The 19,563-nt window shown below is 27.6% G+C and overlaps 4 protein-coding genes across 7 annotated transcripts; 3 read left to right on the top strand and 1 right to left on the bottom strand.

Annotated features, from left to right (window-relative positions):
- Window positions 1-675: 675 nt before the first annotated feature.
- Mus81 (mus81 structure-specific endonuclease subunit) lies at window positions 676-4,712 on the bottom strand. Its single transcript, XM_076311526.1, has 8 exons — window positions 4,206-4,712; window positions 3,537-3,642; window positions 3,335-3,455; window positions 2,723-3,238; window positions 2,443-2,656; window positions 2,155-2,367; window positions 1,954-2,067; window positions 676-1,882 (listed from the first exon to the last, which is right to left on the bottom strand). The coding sequence occupies exons 1-8, from the start codon at window positions 4,572-4,574 to the stop codon at window positions 1,637-1,639; spliced, it is 1,899 nt and encodes a 632-aa protein (XP_076167641.1). The 5' UTR covers window positions 4,575-4,712; the 3' UTR covers window positions 676-1,636.
- A 580-nt stretch (window positions 4,713-5,292) lies between these two features.
- Window positions 5,293-8,427, top strand: Shc (SHC-adaptor protein). Of its 4 annotated transcripts, none has more exons than XM_076311493.1 (11): window positions 5,293-5,537; window positions 5,942-6,049; window positions 6,151-6,221; window positions 6,291-6,351; window positions 6,461-6,634; window positions 6,731-6,894; window positions 6,976-7,214; window positions 7,327-7,479; window positions 7,568-7,695; window positions 7,766-7,876; window positions 7,978-8,427. In XM_076311493.1, the coding sequence occupies exons 1-11, from the start codon at window positions 5,514-5,516 to the stop codon at window positions 8,110-8,112; spliced, it is 1,368 nt and encodes a 455-aa protein (XP_076167608.1). In that variant the 5' UTR covers window positions 5,293-5,513; the 3' UTR covers window positions 8,113-8,427. The 4 variants fall into 4 exon arrangements, with proteins under 4 accessions (XP_076167608.1, XP_076167611.1, XP_076167610.1 ...); XM_076311496.1 differs by having other exon boundaries at window positions 5,924-6,049; XM_076311495.1 differs by having other exon boundaries at window positions 5,293-5,555.
- A 2,282-nt stretch (window positions 8,428-10,709) lies between these two features.
- Window positions 10,710-12,174, top strand: Frg1 (FSHD region gene 1). The gene is made up of 5 exons (XM_076311435.1): window positions 10,710-11,032; window positions 11,098-11,174; window positions 11,262-11,554; window positions 11,677-11,876; window positions 11,956-12,174. The coding sequence occupies exons 1-5, from the start codon at window positions 10,974-10,976 to the stop codon at window positions 12,101-12,103; spliced, it is 777 nt and encodes a 258-aa protein (XP_076167550.1). The 5' UTR covers window positions 10,710-10,973; the 3' UTR covers window positions 12,104-12,174.
- A 717-nt stretch (window positions 12,175-12,891) lies between these two features.
- On the top strand, window positions 12,892-19,505 carry LOC143147044 (exportin-4). The gene is made up of 12 exons (XM_076311885.1): window positions 12,892-13,342; window positions 13,854-14,243; window positions 14,321-14,588; window positions 14,692-15,131; window positions 15,230-15,488; window positions 15,613-15,875; window positions 16,029-16,468; window positions 17,805-18,076; window positions 18,187-18,398; window positions 18,491-18,750; window positions 18,844-19,069; window positions 19,203-19,505. The coding sequence occupies exons 1-12, from the start codon at window positions 13,292-13,294 to the stop codon at window positions 19,488-19,490; spliced, it is 3,369 nt and encodes a 1,122-aa protein (XP_076168000.1). The 5' UTR covers window positions 12,892-13,291; the 3' UTR covers window positions 19,491-19,505.
- The last annotated feature ends 58 nt before the right edge of the window (window positions 19,506-19,563 follow it).

Below are 19,563 nucleotides of genomic sequence, written 5' to 3'. Positions count from 1 at the left end.
CACACGTTTTAAGCATTAAATATAAGCATAAACGAAATCTCGGTAGTTCATATTCATTATACTCCAAACTTTATATTCATATACATATTGAAATAAGGACACAATTAAAATCTGTTTCTACTACTATGACAAAGACCGTGGCTAAGGCTCAGAATGAGCAGCTCGTGTGGGGATGGGCGGTCCGATCCCTCTTTGCCCCTATACCGTTCCGCGAGACTTCAAATCAGCGATAAGGAATAGATATAGGTCAGGACGTGAGTCCCATGAGGTTCTCCCACCGCCGACCGTATTGTCGGGGGCACAGCACTATCCCACGTGACACGAAGAAAGGGGCACTGAAATAGGGCACTACAGACTTTCACATCTAAAAGTAAAGGGAAAATAGAATCGTAGATTTTTCAATTACTCTCCGTAAATTTCGATAAAAATAATGGAAAAGCTACAACGATATTCTCTTGGCAATCTTGCTTCTTGTTTTTGATCAAGAAATGTTAGTGTTAATTACCAAATAGAATTTATTAAATTTATTTATGGTGTAAAATTTATAATATGTACAAATATAATTACCTTCATGCCTTATTTTCTAACAAATAAATGTTACTATCTAATATCATATATATCAAATAAAAATCAAGCAATATCTTAGACCAACAATATCTTATTTTACAATTTTTATCTAGTCGATGCTTCTATCTATATATATTGTGGTTAACGTCTTCTTCTTTATGTATATGTATAATAAAACTTTTATAAACAACCATTATTATATTATATAACTAATACGGCAATTCTCGCGAGGCAGTAAAAAATAGATGCACTATCTACTACATAAAAATTATTTTCATAGTAAAATATACAGGGTGTTTCAAAAAAATGGGACAAGATGAAACATGCATATTCTTTGGGTAAAAAGAAATCAAAAAATACTTTACCATTTCGCAATCTATTCTAAATCTTCGTTGTCGAGATATTAATAGTTAAAATTTGTATGTATGTAAACGTTAAGAATACGTGTTTCTCGCGTGTAAGAGCGTATATGTACAGTCGCGTGATCAGCTGACTGAGATATAAATAGCGCGTACCGGGAGTCACATCAGTAAACTTTATCTGATTATATCTCGAAAACGAAGCCTCAGATTGCAAAATAGGGAAAGATTTTTCGTTTTCTCTTCGTATAAGAAATTTACATGTTTCGAAACTTGTCCCATGTTTTTGAAATATCGTGTGTACATATTCACACATACATGTATACATATACGAATATTTCTCGTGAAGACTAAAAATAAAAAATATAGAATATAATTGTTTTAGTTGTTTGGGTGTTTCCCCTTAAAAATTAATTTTATTATGTTTCGATTCTTAAATTCTTCAAATACAAAATGACCCTTTTTTTAATTATTCATAACTTATCTTTTCGATATAAACAAGCATTTAAATGTGGTGACAATCTTATGTGTATATTTTTTTGCAAATAAATATACTTAAAATACTATATAAAAGTTACACATTTAAACAATTAAGATTAAAATTAATATTTCAGTACACCTATTCAATATTCCTCTGTGAATTTATAAATTCGTTATAAAATGTAATGATAATAATTTAATATTGTTACTTATATAAAAAATATCATTTATCAATTTAAATTTTTCATTGTGTATAATTGGTAAATTGTTTTACTAATGCTTGCCCCGAGCAAACGTTTTTTATCCCCAAATTCGATACTTGATAATAATGAATCTCCACTGCAATCAGAATTTTGTAAAGTATCAAATAATATTTGTGGCGTTGGATAACGTTCCACAATTGCAAAAGCTTTGTCTATAGATATTCCTTTTAATTGTAGCAGTTGGCGAATGAACATTTGACTTACATTAAATACCTGAAAAAGAAAGACGTTTAATTAGATAAACATTAATTCAATTTGTCATATGAAGTAAATTTCATACATACTTTCTGCTTAGATGCTGCTTTATTAAATTCTTCAAATTCCATGAGACTAAGGGTATTATTTACAATATTTGTTTGTGCAAGAGCTTCTTTCTTACAGCCTATTAAATTTTTTCCCTAAGAAAAAAGAGTAATCCTTTACAGTGTAGACTATACTATTTGTTTAAATTAAAATAAGGAAAGTCTTCAAAATAATCTACATACTTTAAAAATTTTAATTAAAATTTTTGTTAATGATGACAAATAAAACATAGAACTTTTATGATTCTCTGTATATTTCACTAAAAATCCATCTTGTATTAAAGTATTAATAGAAGCTTGTATCAATGTTGAGTGCGGTATTGTTAATCTTTGATTTTTACCATATTCCTCAATTATATACATAAGATTTTCAATCCCACATTGCTTCAATCGGAACTATGAAAAACAATTTTCTATATCATCATTGAAAAATATACAAATACAACCAATTAGAAGCAGTTATTGTGCTACCTTTTGTTCATGAAACCTTCCATCTGTAATACTTGCACTTAAATCGTCTATTCGCTTCCGTTCCACTATATAGGGTAGAATCAATTCACTGCTTGTGACTCTACATCTGGCAATCCATGCAAAATCACCTATTTTTAAATTACGTACCTCAAACAAAATACTGAGTTGTGATAATTCCATTATTGTAGCATCATGTTGAGGTTTTGTTTTACCACTAAAATAAGATTAGTTTTAAACTTTAAAGTAAATTTATTTAAAAATTTAATAAAATAAAACATACCCACAAATTTCCTGTGTATCTACTAACAATATAATATCAAATTTGTTTGCTTCTAAATAAATGTTTTTTTGAAGATTATCAGCAAATTCTGTTTTACCATCTTCTGCTTTATTTAATGTATATTCTTCCACATTTTTCACTTTTTTTGACTGTTTGTGACACTTTTTTATGTCAATTTTATTTTCCTTAGGTTTCTGTTTTATGGAGCACTCATCAGATTCTTGAATATTTTTTTCACTACTGATAAATTCTGCAGTCTGAGAGTCAAGAATTTGTGAAAATTTACTTAAGTTATTATGGGTATTTTCATAACAATCTTTAATTATTTCTACATTTGTATCTTTCGTGTTAAGATTTTTTGTATTTTTATTTAACATCAAATTTTGTCTAAACAACGATTTTAAACGTGTTTCAATTTCAATTAAAACATCAGAAGAATTAATTAATTTTACATCAATAGTAGTAATTTCACATAATTTTTTTGCAATATTTACACCATGCCCTGTAAGGCTATACCTATGTGAGTTACATTACTTTTTAATAACATTGCATCATTACACTAATATAATATAAATTTGAAGTTTAATATTACTAATAATATAAGCTCATTACCTAATTGGCACACCTGTTGCCGAAATTAAACCATTATCAAATAAATTTTTAATTGCAACTTTTGATCCATGATCGCATAACTTTTTCATTTCAAGTAGCAGTTCTACCTCATCAGTAAATCCTAATAAAGTGACAATAATTATCTAAATTTTGCAACAAAAAAACAATGATACAAAAATTAAAAGTATTATTTGAAAAATACCTGGATAACAAGGATTTTGTGCATTCTTGTATAAAATCAGTATAACAGCATAATTTTCCAAATTCCACAATGATAAGTTTAATTCATTAAATACTGCCAGTTCTGTCTTAAAAAAAACAACATATTAAGTTCATTTTACTACATTTAATTATATTCTTTCTATATACTAAATAAAATACAAAGGTGAAAACACATTATTATCATCTGAGATGAAATCATTTAATATATTTTACCTTTAAAAACATAAACATAAGTTCACATTTGTTATTTAATTCTTTGGAGCAATACACACATTTTTACATCTCACACATCTTTAATTTTCTGTTTAAATATACTTCCATGAAATGTAAGTCATGACCATAAAATAGTAAAAGAATTATTTGTATGCAAACAAAATGCTAAACAATAAGAAATCATCTAATTAGAGAAATTAAAATATTAAGCAAATAACATGAAAAGATGTATATTATGTGAAATGACGCAACATTAATATGTAACCTACAAGTGATTTTATAGCTTTGAATATGTCATATCAGATAAGTTCACAAAACAACTGTATTTCCACTCATCACATTCGATTTAAAAATATAAAATTGAATTTAACATCTATTTTAATATTTGTTATCAATTATTTATTTTATAAAAAGAATTCTATATAAATGTACTTACCCTTAGATGCTCATTATCTACATTCGTTGTAATTTGTTGTGATTTACACATTTTGTTAGATACATGCTTTTCATTATAATTACAATGTATACAAACAAAATCTTCAGCATCTGTCAAACTATCATTTTCGGCTTTATATTTTTCAAGTTTTTTATCTAACATCAAACATAATTTTTTACCAAAATGTTGCAATATTATACAATCTTTTCCAGATTTTAACGGTAAAGGAAATTTCTTTAGAGAAGCGAGTGCTTTCGAAAAATGATATTGTAACTCAGAATTTTTTGATTCAGACTCTTTCCTCCATTCTTCTAACCAAAGCTCAAACAATGGATTGGGTTTTTTCGGTTTAATTTTCATTCGTTTCATGTTCAATTACTTTTTTATATTATAATATTTAAATATTATTTTGTTCCTTGTTAATAATACATTTTGTATATTGTTTATTAAACACACAACATTTCAGTCGTTAAAATTACATTAAAACTAGTCAAAACTAACGTTGAATTTAAGAATCGATTTATGTATACTACAATGCGTTGCGTACGCAACTATAGGATTAGCTTATTATATCTTCATTTATGTAAATAAAACCACGTGACTTTAACAGGAGCGTCTTAACAGGGTGCTGTTCTATAGATATTTTGAAAAGGGACTAATTATTCTACACTTAAAAAAGAAAAAATGGACCGATTTTATTGCACGATAACTCAGAATCTTACACGACAAGAATGTTAATGATACAGTAATTTAAAATATAAAATTGTATTATATTCTCATTTTACCTATTTTTGATTAACAAATTTTCATTTCTTTAAACATTTAAAATTTTTTACGAAATAGATTGTGTTAAAAAGAGTTATTTGTAAAATGAGCGTTTATATCCTTCAAAACTATTGATGCAGAAGAAATTAAATTAATAAAGTTAATTGATTGTTAAGGAAAGTACTTAAAATTTTTATTGAGAATCTTTTATGAAAAGTATTTCAATTAGCTATAAGAAATTATAAAAATGTTTATGCTTTTAAAATTTTTATGAAAAAGAACCTTCATGCGCACCAACCTAATAATTCAAGAGCGAAGAAGATCGTCGGTACAGTCGGTGAAAAAGGGAATGCGATTAAATTATCGATAGTTCCCGTTTGGTATTTATGGATTCTGCAAAATAGCGAATATACTTCATGTTTGTGGTGTGGCTGAAAATGCAGGCAAATACGCATTTATCGTAATATCACTTTGTGCGAAGTAATCAAAGTATTTTTGCGAAATGATTAATAGATCGAGCGAGTATAACTGGATTGTGGACATATGATCCCAGTTAACGTCTGCGAGGTGTGATCTCATTTCCTGGTAAATCATACGTACAGTAATGAAAAGTTTCTTTTTTACAGTTAACGAAATATTTTAATCGTTTATATTTCCTTATTATTGTTACAAGGCTTTTTTGCTAAAATTTATAATTAAATAATGTTGTCGACGTTATATAACGAATGACAGCTATCAAATTCTTTTGAGTACAACTTTAAAATGTGAAAGAATATCTTCATAATTAATAATTTCATTTAATTTAATAGAAAAAAAAATTATAAAGTTTTATTTCAAAATACATATATTGTTTGTAAATACAAATATATAAAGTAAAATATTTGAAATAAAAATCTTGGATTTAAACTGTTTTAAAAAGATCCCAATTACAGTTCTATAAAATGCTGTTACAGTTATACGTATGTGCATAGGATTTAGAAATGGCAACTGGAAGTAGTAGTTTTATAAGTAAACCAGCTAGAGGATGGTTACACCCTGATCATCTAGTGAGTAAAGAAGGAATCACTTATACTGTTAAGGTAGGTTTTTAATTTTTGATTCTAAAATTTAATATCTTTGGTGACTACAAAATGAACTTTCATCAAAATGCGAAGTTAACTTCCTTTGTTATAAATTTCAGTACATAGGATGTCTCGAAGTATACACATCTATGAAAAGCTTAGATTTTGAGACAAGATCATGTGTTGCCAAGTAAGTTTTTCAATGTACTTTTGATACATTTTTTATAGAAATTATTGTACATTAAAATTATTTTTTTAGAGAATGTATAAACAGAGTTTGTGAAGCAGCTGGATTAAAATCTGCAGATAAAAAAAGAAGGGTATCATCTATTTAAAATATGCAGCTTTTAATTTTACTTCTAAAAACAAACTGTCAAATTTTTAGTCTTTCATATTTTAAATAGTACATGTTTTATGTACATTACCCAGGTGGACAGAAAAGTGCTAAGGGCAATAGCCGACAAGCCGCGTATGGAACATACAGGCGCTACTATAAATTTGGCTATTAGTAGTTGCAGCTTAGCTTTGACTAATATAGAAACTGGACACATTATTGCCAAACATGAAATGCCACGTATATCTTTTGCTTCGGGTGGAGATACTGTAAATTATATTTTATATAACACTACTTTTTATTATTCCAATGCATTTGTATTTTATATAGTTTTAAAGTATAAAATAGTTGGGATTTATCACCAGGAAATACTCGATTTCGTTGCATATGTTGCAAAGAATATGCAAGAGTGGCGTGCTTGTTATGTATTGGAATGTGGTGGAGGACTGGCACAAGATGTTATATCTACTATTGGACAAGCTTTTGAGTTACGATTTAAAGAATTCCTCACAAAACCAGCTTCATTACAGTAATTATAATTTACATTTGGCATTATGTAAGTGTAGTAATTTGTACATTTTACTTAATGTATCTTTCCTTTTTTTTATAGTCCTATGCTAAATGGTATGCGAGAAGCAGATAGAGATTATTATAATGATCTACCAGGCAAAGTACCGCCAGATATTGGCCCTCCACCAGTACCACCTTTGCCAACTGCAGCATCAACGCTACCAAATTTGAAACATCATCATTCTGGACAAAATCATATATCACGAAGTAATGCACAAAATTCTGTTTTGCATGACTCATTCTCTTCTAATTCAGATAGGCATCATCAACAATGGGCAGGTAATATTTATTAATTTTTTTATGTTATTTTGTTATAATTAAAAATAATTATCAATACATTGCAATTTGTAATTTCATTTAATGCCAATAATATATTTTATTAATATTACAGAAACTGGTAATTTGATTGATTTAAATTCTGATGGAACATCCACTACGAACTTCAATATGGCTCCTGAACATAATTATGTAAATGACAGTGTTATAGCAGCAAGCAGAGAAAGTCATCGTGATCAAACATCACTTTTTGATGTATTTGATATGCGTAAGTAACTTTAAACTCTAACAATACTTTGCTATTTTCATTATGTAAGATGTTAGTTAGTTATTTTACAAAATAACATAATTTTCAGAGCCATTTAGTTCTGCAATATCAGATATGAATAGATTAAGTCCACATTCTCAGAAACAACAATTAAAACAAGAAATATGGTTTCATGGCAGTGTTAGTCGTGCTGAAGCAGAATCTATGCTGACAAGGGTAAATAAAATAATAAATAATGTAGGGATGTTGAAAAACTAAATGTTATAAATTTACTTGATCTCAATAGGATGGTGATTTTTTGGTTCGAGAATCTCAGGGTTCACCTGGTCAATATGTCCTTACTGGTATGAATAATGGTACACCAAAACATTTACTATTAATTGATCCTGAAGGCGTAGTAAGTATTTTCTAAAATATTATAGTTTGATAATATAAGACTTTTTATTTGAAAAAAAAAAAAAGAGAAAAAACATAATACTTAATTTATTTTAATTGCAGGTTCGCACTAAAGATCGTGTTTTTGATAGTGTAAGTCATTTAGTAAATCATCATTGTGACAATGTATTACCAATTATATCAGCAGACAGCGTTTTAGTACTTCGATATCCAATTCCTAGACGTACGAATAATTGATTTTTACAAAATTACAATAGTGCCCAAAAGAACAAGTAAAGTTTACATTTGATATTAGTTGATTGCATTAATACTTCTGGTAAAAATGTCGATGCCTAATAGATATGATGCTTTCAATAATAATTCCAAAATCCGTCAATCAATATAAGTAATGAGTATAATTAAGATTTTATGAAATGAGTATTTTACTTTCTAATTATATTTGTTTTGAAGGATCTTTGAAGTTTACCTCTATATTCTTACTAAAATGAACGGTCATTAATATCTTATGAATAAAAGGAGGTTAATAAATGTCAATACTATTGATATTGTCAAAATGCACAAAAAGAAATTATATTCATAATTTTTTTAATTATTACGACTTATTAGAATTAATTAACATGTTGTATAAATTGTTTTGACAAACAATTACATGTACGAATGACATATATAGTTGTACGAAATACCAGTATTTGCATTATTTTTCACATTTAATTTATCAATTTGAAATTCTTGAACTATTTTAAGTAATCTTCATGTAATGTCGGACTCAAACTTCTAATATGCTACAGAGTTTTTACTCCATATTTCTAATACAGACATTTTTGAATATATCTGAACATATAAAAACTTTAAATTATTTCAAAATTATAAGAACATCAAATTACATTTTCATAAAAGTTAAAAGCATTTTAACTATTTCATTTATTAGAATATTTGAATACTACAATTTTTAAATATATGTTGAGATTCATAGACATTGATTACAATTTTTTATTCGGTATAATATAATTAAAACAAAATATCATTGTTTAATTTGATTTATTATAAGTACTATCTACATTTTTTCAAATCACATATGCAAGATTGAAGGTATACTCTGTGACAAAAGTATGAGACACTTATGATTTTATTTATTATACATTTTTGTGGAAACAAAATTCAAACATTTTGTGAAAAGATTACTTTTTTAAATTAATTAATGATGCTTCACATGCTTCAATCATACTTGATGGTAGAAATATCATAAGTATAGGTACTTAAATAGCCAGTCCTAGAATGATATATCTTCCATGAAAAATTCTATTTAAAATATTTTGTATTGTTACTCTTGGACAACCACCAATATTATATTTTACAATACATATTCTTATTTCTTTTATCATATTTCATGATTTTATATTTTGTCATAGAGAGTAAATTCCCTATATGTATTACTACTACATCTCAAAGTGTGCCACAATTTTTTAGTAACAGTTCAGTGCTCATTACTAAATAGAATAAAACTATATCTTTAATTTTATATGTAATTTGTACCATGTAAATTATAGCTTTCATGAAAAATGTTATTGTAATTTCATTCATTTTATGTCATAAGACTCGCACTATAATTAATGTGCAAAAATATATACTTATATATTTTTACGAATTTTGCAATTTTCTCGTTGTATAATATTTTGATTACATATTTACAAAGATAATATGCCTATATAATCTCAATTTTGATAGGGTAGACATATTTCATATTTATATTGCTTTCTATCTAAAAAATATATTAATTAAATCTAATTTTGTATCCTGTATATTTGTTTCCAAAAATATTTAAAATATATCCCTAAGAAATTGACTTTTGCATTTTTGTATTGTATATGTGTATAAATATTTATTATTCACAAGTACAACACATTACGAGTTCATTTATAAAATATATCTTGTTATAATTTATTCTATATATGAACTTAAATATAGTAATTTATAAAAAAATTCTACATTGTTTACCTTTTTATCGTCGATGAGTTAACTCATTCTTGGTTATAATTTCACGAGACATCCTTTGTATAGTAAATACTATGTATCGCTCAAACCATTCCGTATAAATTATCAGTTTATTCTCGAATCGAGTTCACTAAACGGAAGCGGGACCGACCTAGCAGAACCAACTCCATGGTTTGCGTCGCGTCTTCCCCAATTTTGTCTCATTTTGTTCAACAATGTAATTGTTTGAAAGAACTAAACAAGGAGATCGAAGAAACTTTGATTCTTTCTATCTCTTTGGTTTAATAATTTCGTTTGTATTGCATATAGAGGGAGATCAACGGAACTTTAATTCTATCTATCTAGTGGTGAGACCTAGTAATCGGTATAACTCGCAATGAACAATAATTCTTCGTCGCGGAAAGTACCGAACTAATTGGCTGCGAATTTAAATTATTGAGTTAACATATAAAAATAAATTGAATATTATATCGTAGAACATTTTTATTTTGTACAAAAATCGTAGAAATAAGAATGTAACTTTGATACGTTTCAATAATTTCATTCTACCTAAGTCGAGTAGTTTTCTTCTTTCCCTATCCTTTGCATTTCCTTAATGTGATCCTACAATATAAGTCGAAGAATAATATATGACAATTTCAAGTATTATTGGCCATTTCTCCCTTTCAATATAAGATAAACTAATTACACAGAGTAGAGATCTGAAATTAAATGGGACTTTGAAAACTTTAGGGGTAGCTGTAACCTTGAAAACATTTTGAGTATCATGTTACTAAAATATTTCGAACTCCATCTATGAGAATGAGTGAAAAAGAAAAATATTTTGAACATTTTTCTTTATTACATTACTTTTCTACGTTATACGAATCGCAGGAAAGAAAGCTTCACCTTCTCCTTCTTTCTGTTGTCCGAAATGTCGAGTTCACGAACACGGAAATCTTAACTTGGTTAGGCAGGAGGGAGCTGAGAGGATATCCACGATTTAATGTGTAGCCATTAAACACGATTTGGCAACTATGTTATAAAACAATAGTATTCATTATATGAACCACGAAACAATTGGCCATGCTACGTGTTTCTAAATTAGTACAAAAATATACGTAAAAATGTCAGAATATGATAAAGTAAGAACAGGAAAACTTGTTTTGAAAGGTGAAAAAATAAGGTATAAGTTAACCTCCCTGGCAATCTGTTTGTTTTGATATTTTCATAATCATCTACATTTTGCAGATCAAAAAAACGAAAATCGAAAAAACAAGAGAAGGAACACGTTAATGCTACTGACGATAAAGATATTATAGCACATGGTATGTCCTGTTTGATAATCTATAATACTATTTATTGTGTACAATCTTATACAAATTATTCAATTTATTTTATTGGATTTGTTATAGGTGGGTGGTGGAAAGCTGCACAAGTGTCAGAGGTTACTGGAACAGTGGCAATTGAGTTTGGAAATCATACTTATATGAAAGCTTTAGATAATGGATTATTTACATTAGGTGCACCTCATGACGAAGGTGAAGGACCTTCTCCAGAAGAAATTTTGACAGCTTTTCCAATAAGTGAAACTAAGATTGCATTAAAATCTGGTTATGGGAAGTATTTAGGAGTTGATAAAAAAGGTGTTGTTGTTGGAAGAAGCGATGCAGTTGGCATGATTGAACAATGGGAACCAATTTTCCAAGTATTTCAACTTATTAATTTATTTATTTATTTATTATTAAATGTTTAATACATTGCTTTTAACAAATTACAATTTAAATAGTATAACTATGTAAAGTTGAATATTCTATGATTTGTTTTTAGGATAACAAACTTGCTATTTTAAATAGCAATAGTTGCTTTGTCTCACTTACAGACGAAGATGATATTGTTTGTCAAACTAAGACTGCTGGGTCTTCAGAATTTTGTACTATCAGGAGCATAACTCAGAAAGCTCAAGATCCAAATAAAGACATACCGAAAGAAGAACAGGGTTCTCTACAAGATGTTGAAGTGAACTATGTGTAAGTAATAGAATTGATGTATAAAAACAATAAGTTATAATTATGCATAATAAATTAAAAATGTAATACTAATATTTAGGAGGAAGTTCCAAAAGTTTCAGGACAAGAAATTAAGAGTAAATAAAGCAGATCGTACTGAATTAGAAAAAGCAAAACGAGAAGGAAACTTACATGAAACTTTATTGGACAGAAGAAGTAAAATGAAAGCAGATCGATACTGTAAATAAATTTATATACTAAACGTATATTTATGAATTTTAATTAATGTAACTGTAATAAATTACTCGTTTTTAAAATATGTATGTGTTTTTTGTTATAAGCATGTAAATATATTTTACTAAGTAAAAAATTTTAAGTCTTACAACAAAAGAAGAAGTTTCTCCTAAAGTTGCAGTTTTACTGAGTGATACAGTATGTTTTATAGTTAACCTATATGCAACGGATCGTTGAATCGCTATGAAATAAGAATGATACAGCAATGTTTTTAAGATGTGTAAAATTGTAGACTAAAATTAAGTCTTCAATTTGATCATTTGAAATTTTCGAGTTTTACATGCATTTTATACAGATTCTAATGCAACTACTAAACACTATAATATACGCATTGAAAAACTACATTTTCTACATGCGCAATGAATTATACTTGACAAATTCATTCGAAAGCAGAGTTGCCAAACAAGTCACATTTTTCGGTCATGCGCACTGGAATTCGCATCACCATAAAACTAAAATCGAGTAAAAACGGGTATTATATGAGCCCCTGTTTAGTTGTAGAAAATTATTTTAAAGTTTTATTTTGACGGAAATTAAAAATGGAATTAAAAATTTCAAGCAGAGTCCTTACTTACATTAATACGTATGGGATCAGTAAAACTGTTTTGAGGTATAAATGACACCGTTAAAAGAATTATACAATTTTGTTTATAGACCATTTAATTAATTTAATGTACAGTTACATTAATTGATAATTAACGTACGGTCAGTTAATCGATCAAAGGCGAGTGTAAGTGGGTTATCTGAAATGAGCCGTACCGTAGTCTTTTAACTTACTGTTAGTCTACAATATCTAAGCTATGTTCAGGTTAAATTAACAGACATTCCGTTACGGACATCTTTTCTGGATTTAAGATGTCTGTTTAAAAAAGATTTTGACGATTTCGTAACACTTTTACTAGGCTTACTCGAACATTGAGGGCCCGCTAAACTTTGATGCAGATAATATGATTACGCACACTGTTGATATCCAGTGCGCATGACTGGAAAAGGTGGCTTGTTTGGCAACTCTGGAAGTCGAAAGCCGCTTTTAATTTGGTGGTAGGAAGTGTGCCGCGGTGCATATTTAACCAACACCAGTAATAACAAGTTTGTTTACAGACAATTATTTTAGTCTGGAAAACGTGAATATTTTAGAACAAATGGAAGAACACCTAATTAACGAATTAGAAAAAGCTGCACAAATAATTTTAGTAAGTTTCCGGGGTTTTTTATGTAATTTTATTCCTTTATAAAGGTTATAATAAATATATTTTACAAATAAATTGTACCAAATGATATATGCGAATATTATATGGATCGTGCAAATATTACAATATACATATATTTAATACCATTCTATTTTGTACTTCTCATTGTATATAAACGAAAATTTTTAATGTAAACATTCTTTTGTATATTAAGAAATATGAATTTAGTATGTAGGTAATTAAATAATATTTTTAAATTTACTATAACTACAATATGGTGTACTTTTATAATTCTAGAATTCTGTGAAGTTCTTTTTGTGTTATATGTACGTTTACATTATTATATACATGTTATTTATGTAAATCGATATAATTTTTGTAAAGATATTTCAATATAACAATCAACATTTTTTAGTTTATACAAGATATTTAATAATGTGTAGTTATATGTATACATAATACCTTAGAACTATTTGTTAAAGTTTTTTTTTTAATAATTGTATTATTTTGTCAGGCACCACTAAATTTCATTTCAACAGAGCAACGTCAATCTGCAGAGGAAGTTTTTTTAAATTTTCGGAAAACCAAATTTCCTTATCAACTGTGTAGACAAATATTGGAAACAAATACAAATGATTACATTCTTTTTGAGGCAGTTGGCTTAATAAAGATAGCATTAATACGAGAATGGCCAATTCTGCTAAAAGGAGATATTTATTCTTTAAAACAATACCTTTTTCGTTATGTGATAAATAAACCACATTTAGCTCCATATGTCAAAGGATGCATACTTCAAACTATAGCAATTATAATCAAAAAAGGAAACATCAATGATTCTGGACAAGAACGACAATGTACATTAAATAAAGTGGAAAATTTAATAATGACTGGTGACTTGTCAAAAGTAAATAAAATTAAATAAACCAAAGTGATGGCTATCATGAACAGAAATGTTTGGTTTATATTTTGTAATGTTTACAGAAAATTTTGGGATGCAATCTTATAACTGCTATAATGCAAGAATATGCAACTGATGCTAAGTCGTCAAATATAGGTTTAACATGGGAAGATCATTTTAAAGAAAAGGAAATATTCGAGGTTAATATATTAAAAAGAATTTTCAAGTTCAGTATCAAAATACTTGATGAATTGGTTAAAGAAGATATGCAGGAAGATACTATGACTCTTCTTAAATATTTACTTCCAATTGTAGAAAGTACACTTACATGGACATATTTTCCTCCAAAAAATATCCTTTTTATGACAAAACATCTTGATTTATTTTCATATGTATCTGGAGTTTAGTTTTTCATTTTTTCTAAACTTAATTTAATTCCTTAACTCCATTGTACTACCTTTAATTGAATCAGAGCGTGAATCAGAAAGTACTCCAGCATTAGAATTAGGTGAAGATTGGCAAGATGTAATATTAATTCCAGCTGTATTAGATTTGTTTTTCACATTGTATTTGAAAATACGAGGAAACCCACAATTAGCTCACCATGCAAGAACTTGTTTGGTTCAAATGGCAAGCTTGAATGGTGCAATAGTATTTTCTGAACAAGTTGCATTACAATATCTCTCTAATTATATGCAGAGATTTCTAAAATTTATAACAAGTATTGATATTATCGACCAAGAAGCAAATGAGATTGCAAATATTATAAAAAATCTTTTTACTTATTTTAATACAATGTTTACATCTTTACCTGAAGATATGTTTACATTATTTATGGAACAGTTATCCCGATTAACTTGCCTGTTTATAGAAAATGCAGCACAAGAAGAATCAGTAAGTTGCATCATGTACTATTCTAAAATTATTGTGTTTTGTAAATGTAACATTTCTTAATAATTATTTAATTATTATAAAACTTTTATTTATTATAGTTATGCGTTGATGAGTGCTTATATACAGAAGCTTTAAATACTTTGTTTAATACATGGCTACATTTTTGGTCACAAACAAATTTATTTCCCAATGAATTTTGTAAACAAAGTTCTATCAAAATATTTAATGTGTATCTCCAGTGTCATTTATCTGCACCAGAAGGTACAAGAAGCCCTGAAGAGAAGGACCTTAATAAGGAAAAAGTGGAGTTTGAGGAAGATGATACAGTTAGATTTAAAAAACAGTTACAAACAATTGGTAAGTATTATATTTATGTTTTATCTTATATTATTTTCAGTGCTGTACTTTTAAAAATTTCATATTTTTAAACATGTATTATATTATACACATACTTCCATTATGACACTTTCTTGTATTTTAGGAATTTTTGGAAGAGAAGTACCAAGTCATTCTCTCCCACTACTGGCCCAATTAATAGAAGATCGTACTTTTAAATTACGTGAAATACTTAATAAATTAGTGGGACACACTGAACCCTTAAGTATAGTAAAGAATACATCTATGATTAGATTGTATGAAGACATACATTGGCTACTACTTGTAACAGGTCATATACTTTGTATGGAGTCTGAAGGTGAAACTGCCCTAATACCTTCTAATATAATGACATACAGTATGGAACAGGTCTGTAAACAAATTGGATAAAAGAAAGTATAACTAATATATAATTAAAACTTAAATTTTATTTTATATTAACCATTATTAGACAGATGGATTATATAATTAAATATAACTTAATTAAAAATATCACACAAAATAAACAAGTGTAATTTTCAGATACAACAGGGAAAGATTGACTTAAATCTCACACTACAATTTTTAGCATCTTCAGAGAATGTTTCATCAGACATTAATATTGCTACTGAATCAGTAGATCATGTAATTCGTTTAGTAGCAAATGTTTTTCGTTTGTGTGCCATAGAAAAAACTGCAATATCTGTTCATCTAGATAGTATACTTAGCCCAGAATTAAGTTGTACAGTAATGTGGTTTTTGCACAGATGGTCCCTTCATTACCTCTTATTAGTAGAAAATAATTATTCTGAAATAAGTATTATATTCATACAAGCTTTTGGAGAAGATACCCCTGGTGCGTCATGGACTATAAATTTTCTTTTAGAAAAAATAGAACACAATATTAATGCTTTTAAAGGTGAACCAGCATTAATGAAGGAAACTATAAAATTATTAATATCTCTTGTTGATTTACCAAAGAAGTAAGTACAAAATGATAGTATGAAATAGTCATTAGAATAATCTGGATGGAAGTAACAACGTTTTTGTGCATAGTTTTTATTCTTAAAGAATTTTGATTAGCAACATTTATTAAGTCTTTCAGGTGAAATCAACGGATTTTGAATTTCTTTAAGACTTTTGCCGAATGATTGTTTCATATGGGGCACATGTTTCATGGTAGGTGATAATACATATCTGTTTCTGATAAAAATTCATTTAAAGATAACATTATTATAATTTTCTTTGAGACCATTTTACAGAATTTTATTCTATTTTCCTTTTTTTTTTTTTGTTTTTTACAAAACTTTCTAATTTAAAACATAAATTTACACAAATATACAAGCATTTTGATACTGTATAGTATCTATCATAAAGAACAAATAGGAATATCATTATAAATGATAGATAAGACAGGAAGTACATTTTCATCACTCAAAAGTTTCTAACATAAAACCTTTTAACTGACTTTGCAGGATGACTGTTTAGCCCTCTTGCTCATGGCATGACAAATTTAGCACATTGAATTTCACATGTTTTAAAACAAAGTGAAAAGCAATTTTATGCATTATTTCACGTTTTCCTACATTCTGTACATGTATATTCACTACATTAAATTCATAGTCTTCTATCTTGTAATAAAAAAATTGAAATCAAGCTACAGTTTTATATTGTGCTGGTAAAACCAATCAGTTAATGTCTTGGTTTGAGAAAAGTCATAAGCAAGAGAGTTAGTAAGGAAATTGAATATTTTTTTATATTAAGTCAAGTGTATTTATCGTTTAAAAAGAAACCCTTCTAATCTAATATTTGAACAAAATTTTATATTAACAATTTATTTTTATAGTGAATTTTCTTAGTATAAGAAATGCACCATATTTTTAATGTAAGTTTCCAAAGTGAAAACAGTGATCTTATTGATCATTAATAAAATATACTATTAACTGCATTTTCAAAATATGCACACCACTAAGGAAATACGTGTCTCATATGTTTTGCTTAACGATCATTCTGTAAAATCATTAATTTTCCTTTTTAATTCTCGGACGGCGAATCTGGATTATTTTTTATTCTCAATTTGAAACAATTCGAAATTTAATTCAGAATACGAGCTTCAGTACGGTTTATAAATGACTCAGGTCCACCATCCGCGTATCCGTCGTCTTAGGATTAATACTAAATATTTACGTTTCAATATTCTACGATACTTAGTAAGAAAGAAGAATATATTTCATACTGATATAATATTTTACATATCATGATTAGATTTAATAGTAAAAGAATTTAATACAAAAATTGAGAAAATATAATACTTTTCAGAGCCAGTTGCGTGTTGAAGTCTGAACGTTTTGGATATATTATGAATCTAGCTACAAAAGAACAATATGACTTCCAACAGGTGGTTAAAAGAGGACTAATGCGTGCAGTGGTTTCCGTTGGAGTTGTTAGTCCAGACAAATCTTATTGGTCTCAGACAGTGCAATTATTGCAAAATAGATTCAAACAAATTACTACGAATAGAAAGTTTTCTCAATGTTTTCACCAAGAAGAAATTAAAGTTCAAATTATAGATATTTTAGAATCTTTTATCGGTAAGTTACTTCCAATTTTTACAAAGTAGTAAACTTATGTATTTAGTTATTAATATTTTAGGAAATAGTAAAAAATGTACGAGTATTGAAATGCTTTATTGTTGTAATAGGAGTTGCACAAGCTGCACAAGACATACAAGGTGCACAAGTTATGCAAATTTCAAAAACCGAAACAATATCATTGTTCCAATATATTCAGCCGGTATTACAGCAACTTACAAGTTTACTATCTTTATACCACAATTATCAGCAAATAGTACAATTAATTTTAGAATTGTTGTTTGAGTGTACAAACGAAGAAATTCTTTGGAATTTACTAGAGGTAAAAATATTTTTAATTATTTTATTTTGTTATAAAGTGTGCACAGTAACAATCAATGTTCATATAACTTTTTATGTATTTTATAATTTTAGACTGAAACTGTACATCAAATACCTGACATTTGTTCAAGTATAGTACAAATTTATGCACATTGCAATGCCAATCGATTAACTGTGGATTTAACTACAGAAGAAAATAATTGCCAAGACATTCTACTGCTAATGAAGATTTTCACTAATCTTTTACATATTGATGTTGATGTAGACAGCTTGGATGTGTTTTACTGTGGTTTGAATATAATTATGCGAATGGTGACTATAGATTTATTGAAGTTTCCATCATTGTGTTTGCAGTAAGTGAAAATTTGTTTGTCATTATCATATCATTTTGGATTTAATCTATTTAATATATTCTTGAATTAAAATATGACTTTTTTTTGTTGCAGGTATTTTGAGGTGCTAAGATTACGTTCTAAATCTCCTAAAGAAGTGTGCAATTTACCTCCTGAATTGTTACGTTCACTTTTAGAATCAGTAGAATTAGGTTTATTTTCATTTGGTCACGAAGTATTTACAATATGTTGTGCAATAATTACAAATTTAACACAATATATTTATGATGACAGTTTAAATGGACGTCCTCGAAATAAATTAATGGCACCGTTTTTAAATGTAAATGATTCAATTGTTTTCAATATACTATAAATTGCGTTCTTTATCTTACATATCTTTCTTTCCAATTTAATATTATGATTCAATTATAATATAACTGTTCAAATATTAACGTAATTGATTTCTTTTTCAGTTATTGATGACTGTAACTTTGTCACATCAAATTGAACCAGATTTTATATCAAATGTGAGTGTACCCTTCTATAATTTGATATGTTGCTATCAAGAAGAATATCAACAGGTTGTACAAAATATTTTATCTGCCCAATCGAATCAACAAGATGTACAAAGATTAACGGATATCTTTACAAAATTGACTGAAAATATAAAATTAGATGTCAGTAGTTCAGGTAGTACTGCATTTGCAAGCCGCTTTTATCAATTTATCGTCAATGTACAGGTATTGATATTGATTAAATAAACATTTTAACTTGTGTTCTTTGATTTTTCACTTTATAAGAGATTATAAACCAGTATTGACTTAACAAAAATTT

Source organism: Ptiloglossa arizonensis, chromosome 5, assembly GCF_051014685.1.
Source record: "Ptiloglossa arizonensis isolate GNS036 chromosome 5, iyPtiAriz1_principal, whole genome shotgun sequence".
In the NCBI taxonomy this organism is placed as follows: domain Eukaryota; kingdom Metazoa; phylum Arthropoda; class Insecta; order Hymenoptera; family Colletidae; genus Ptiloglossa; species Ptiloglossa arizonensis.
Note: the sequence above shows the minus strand (reverse complement) of the source record. Positions and strands in the feature narration are given on the sequence as shown.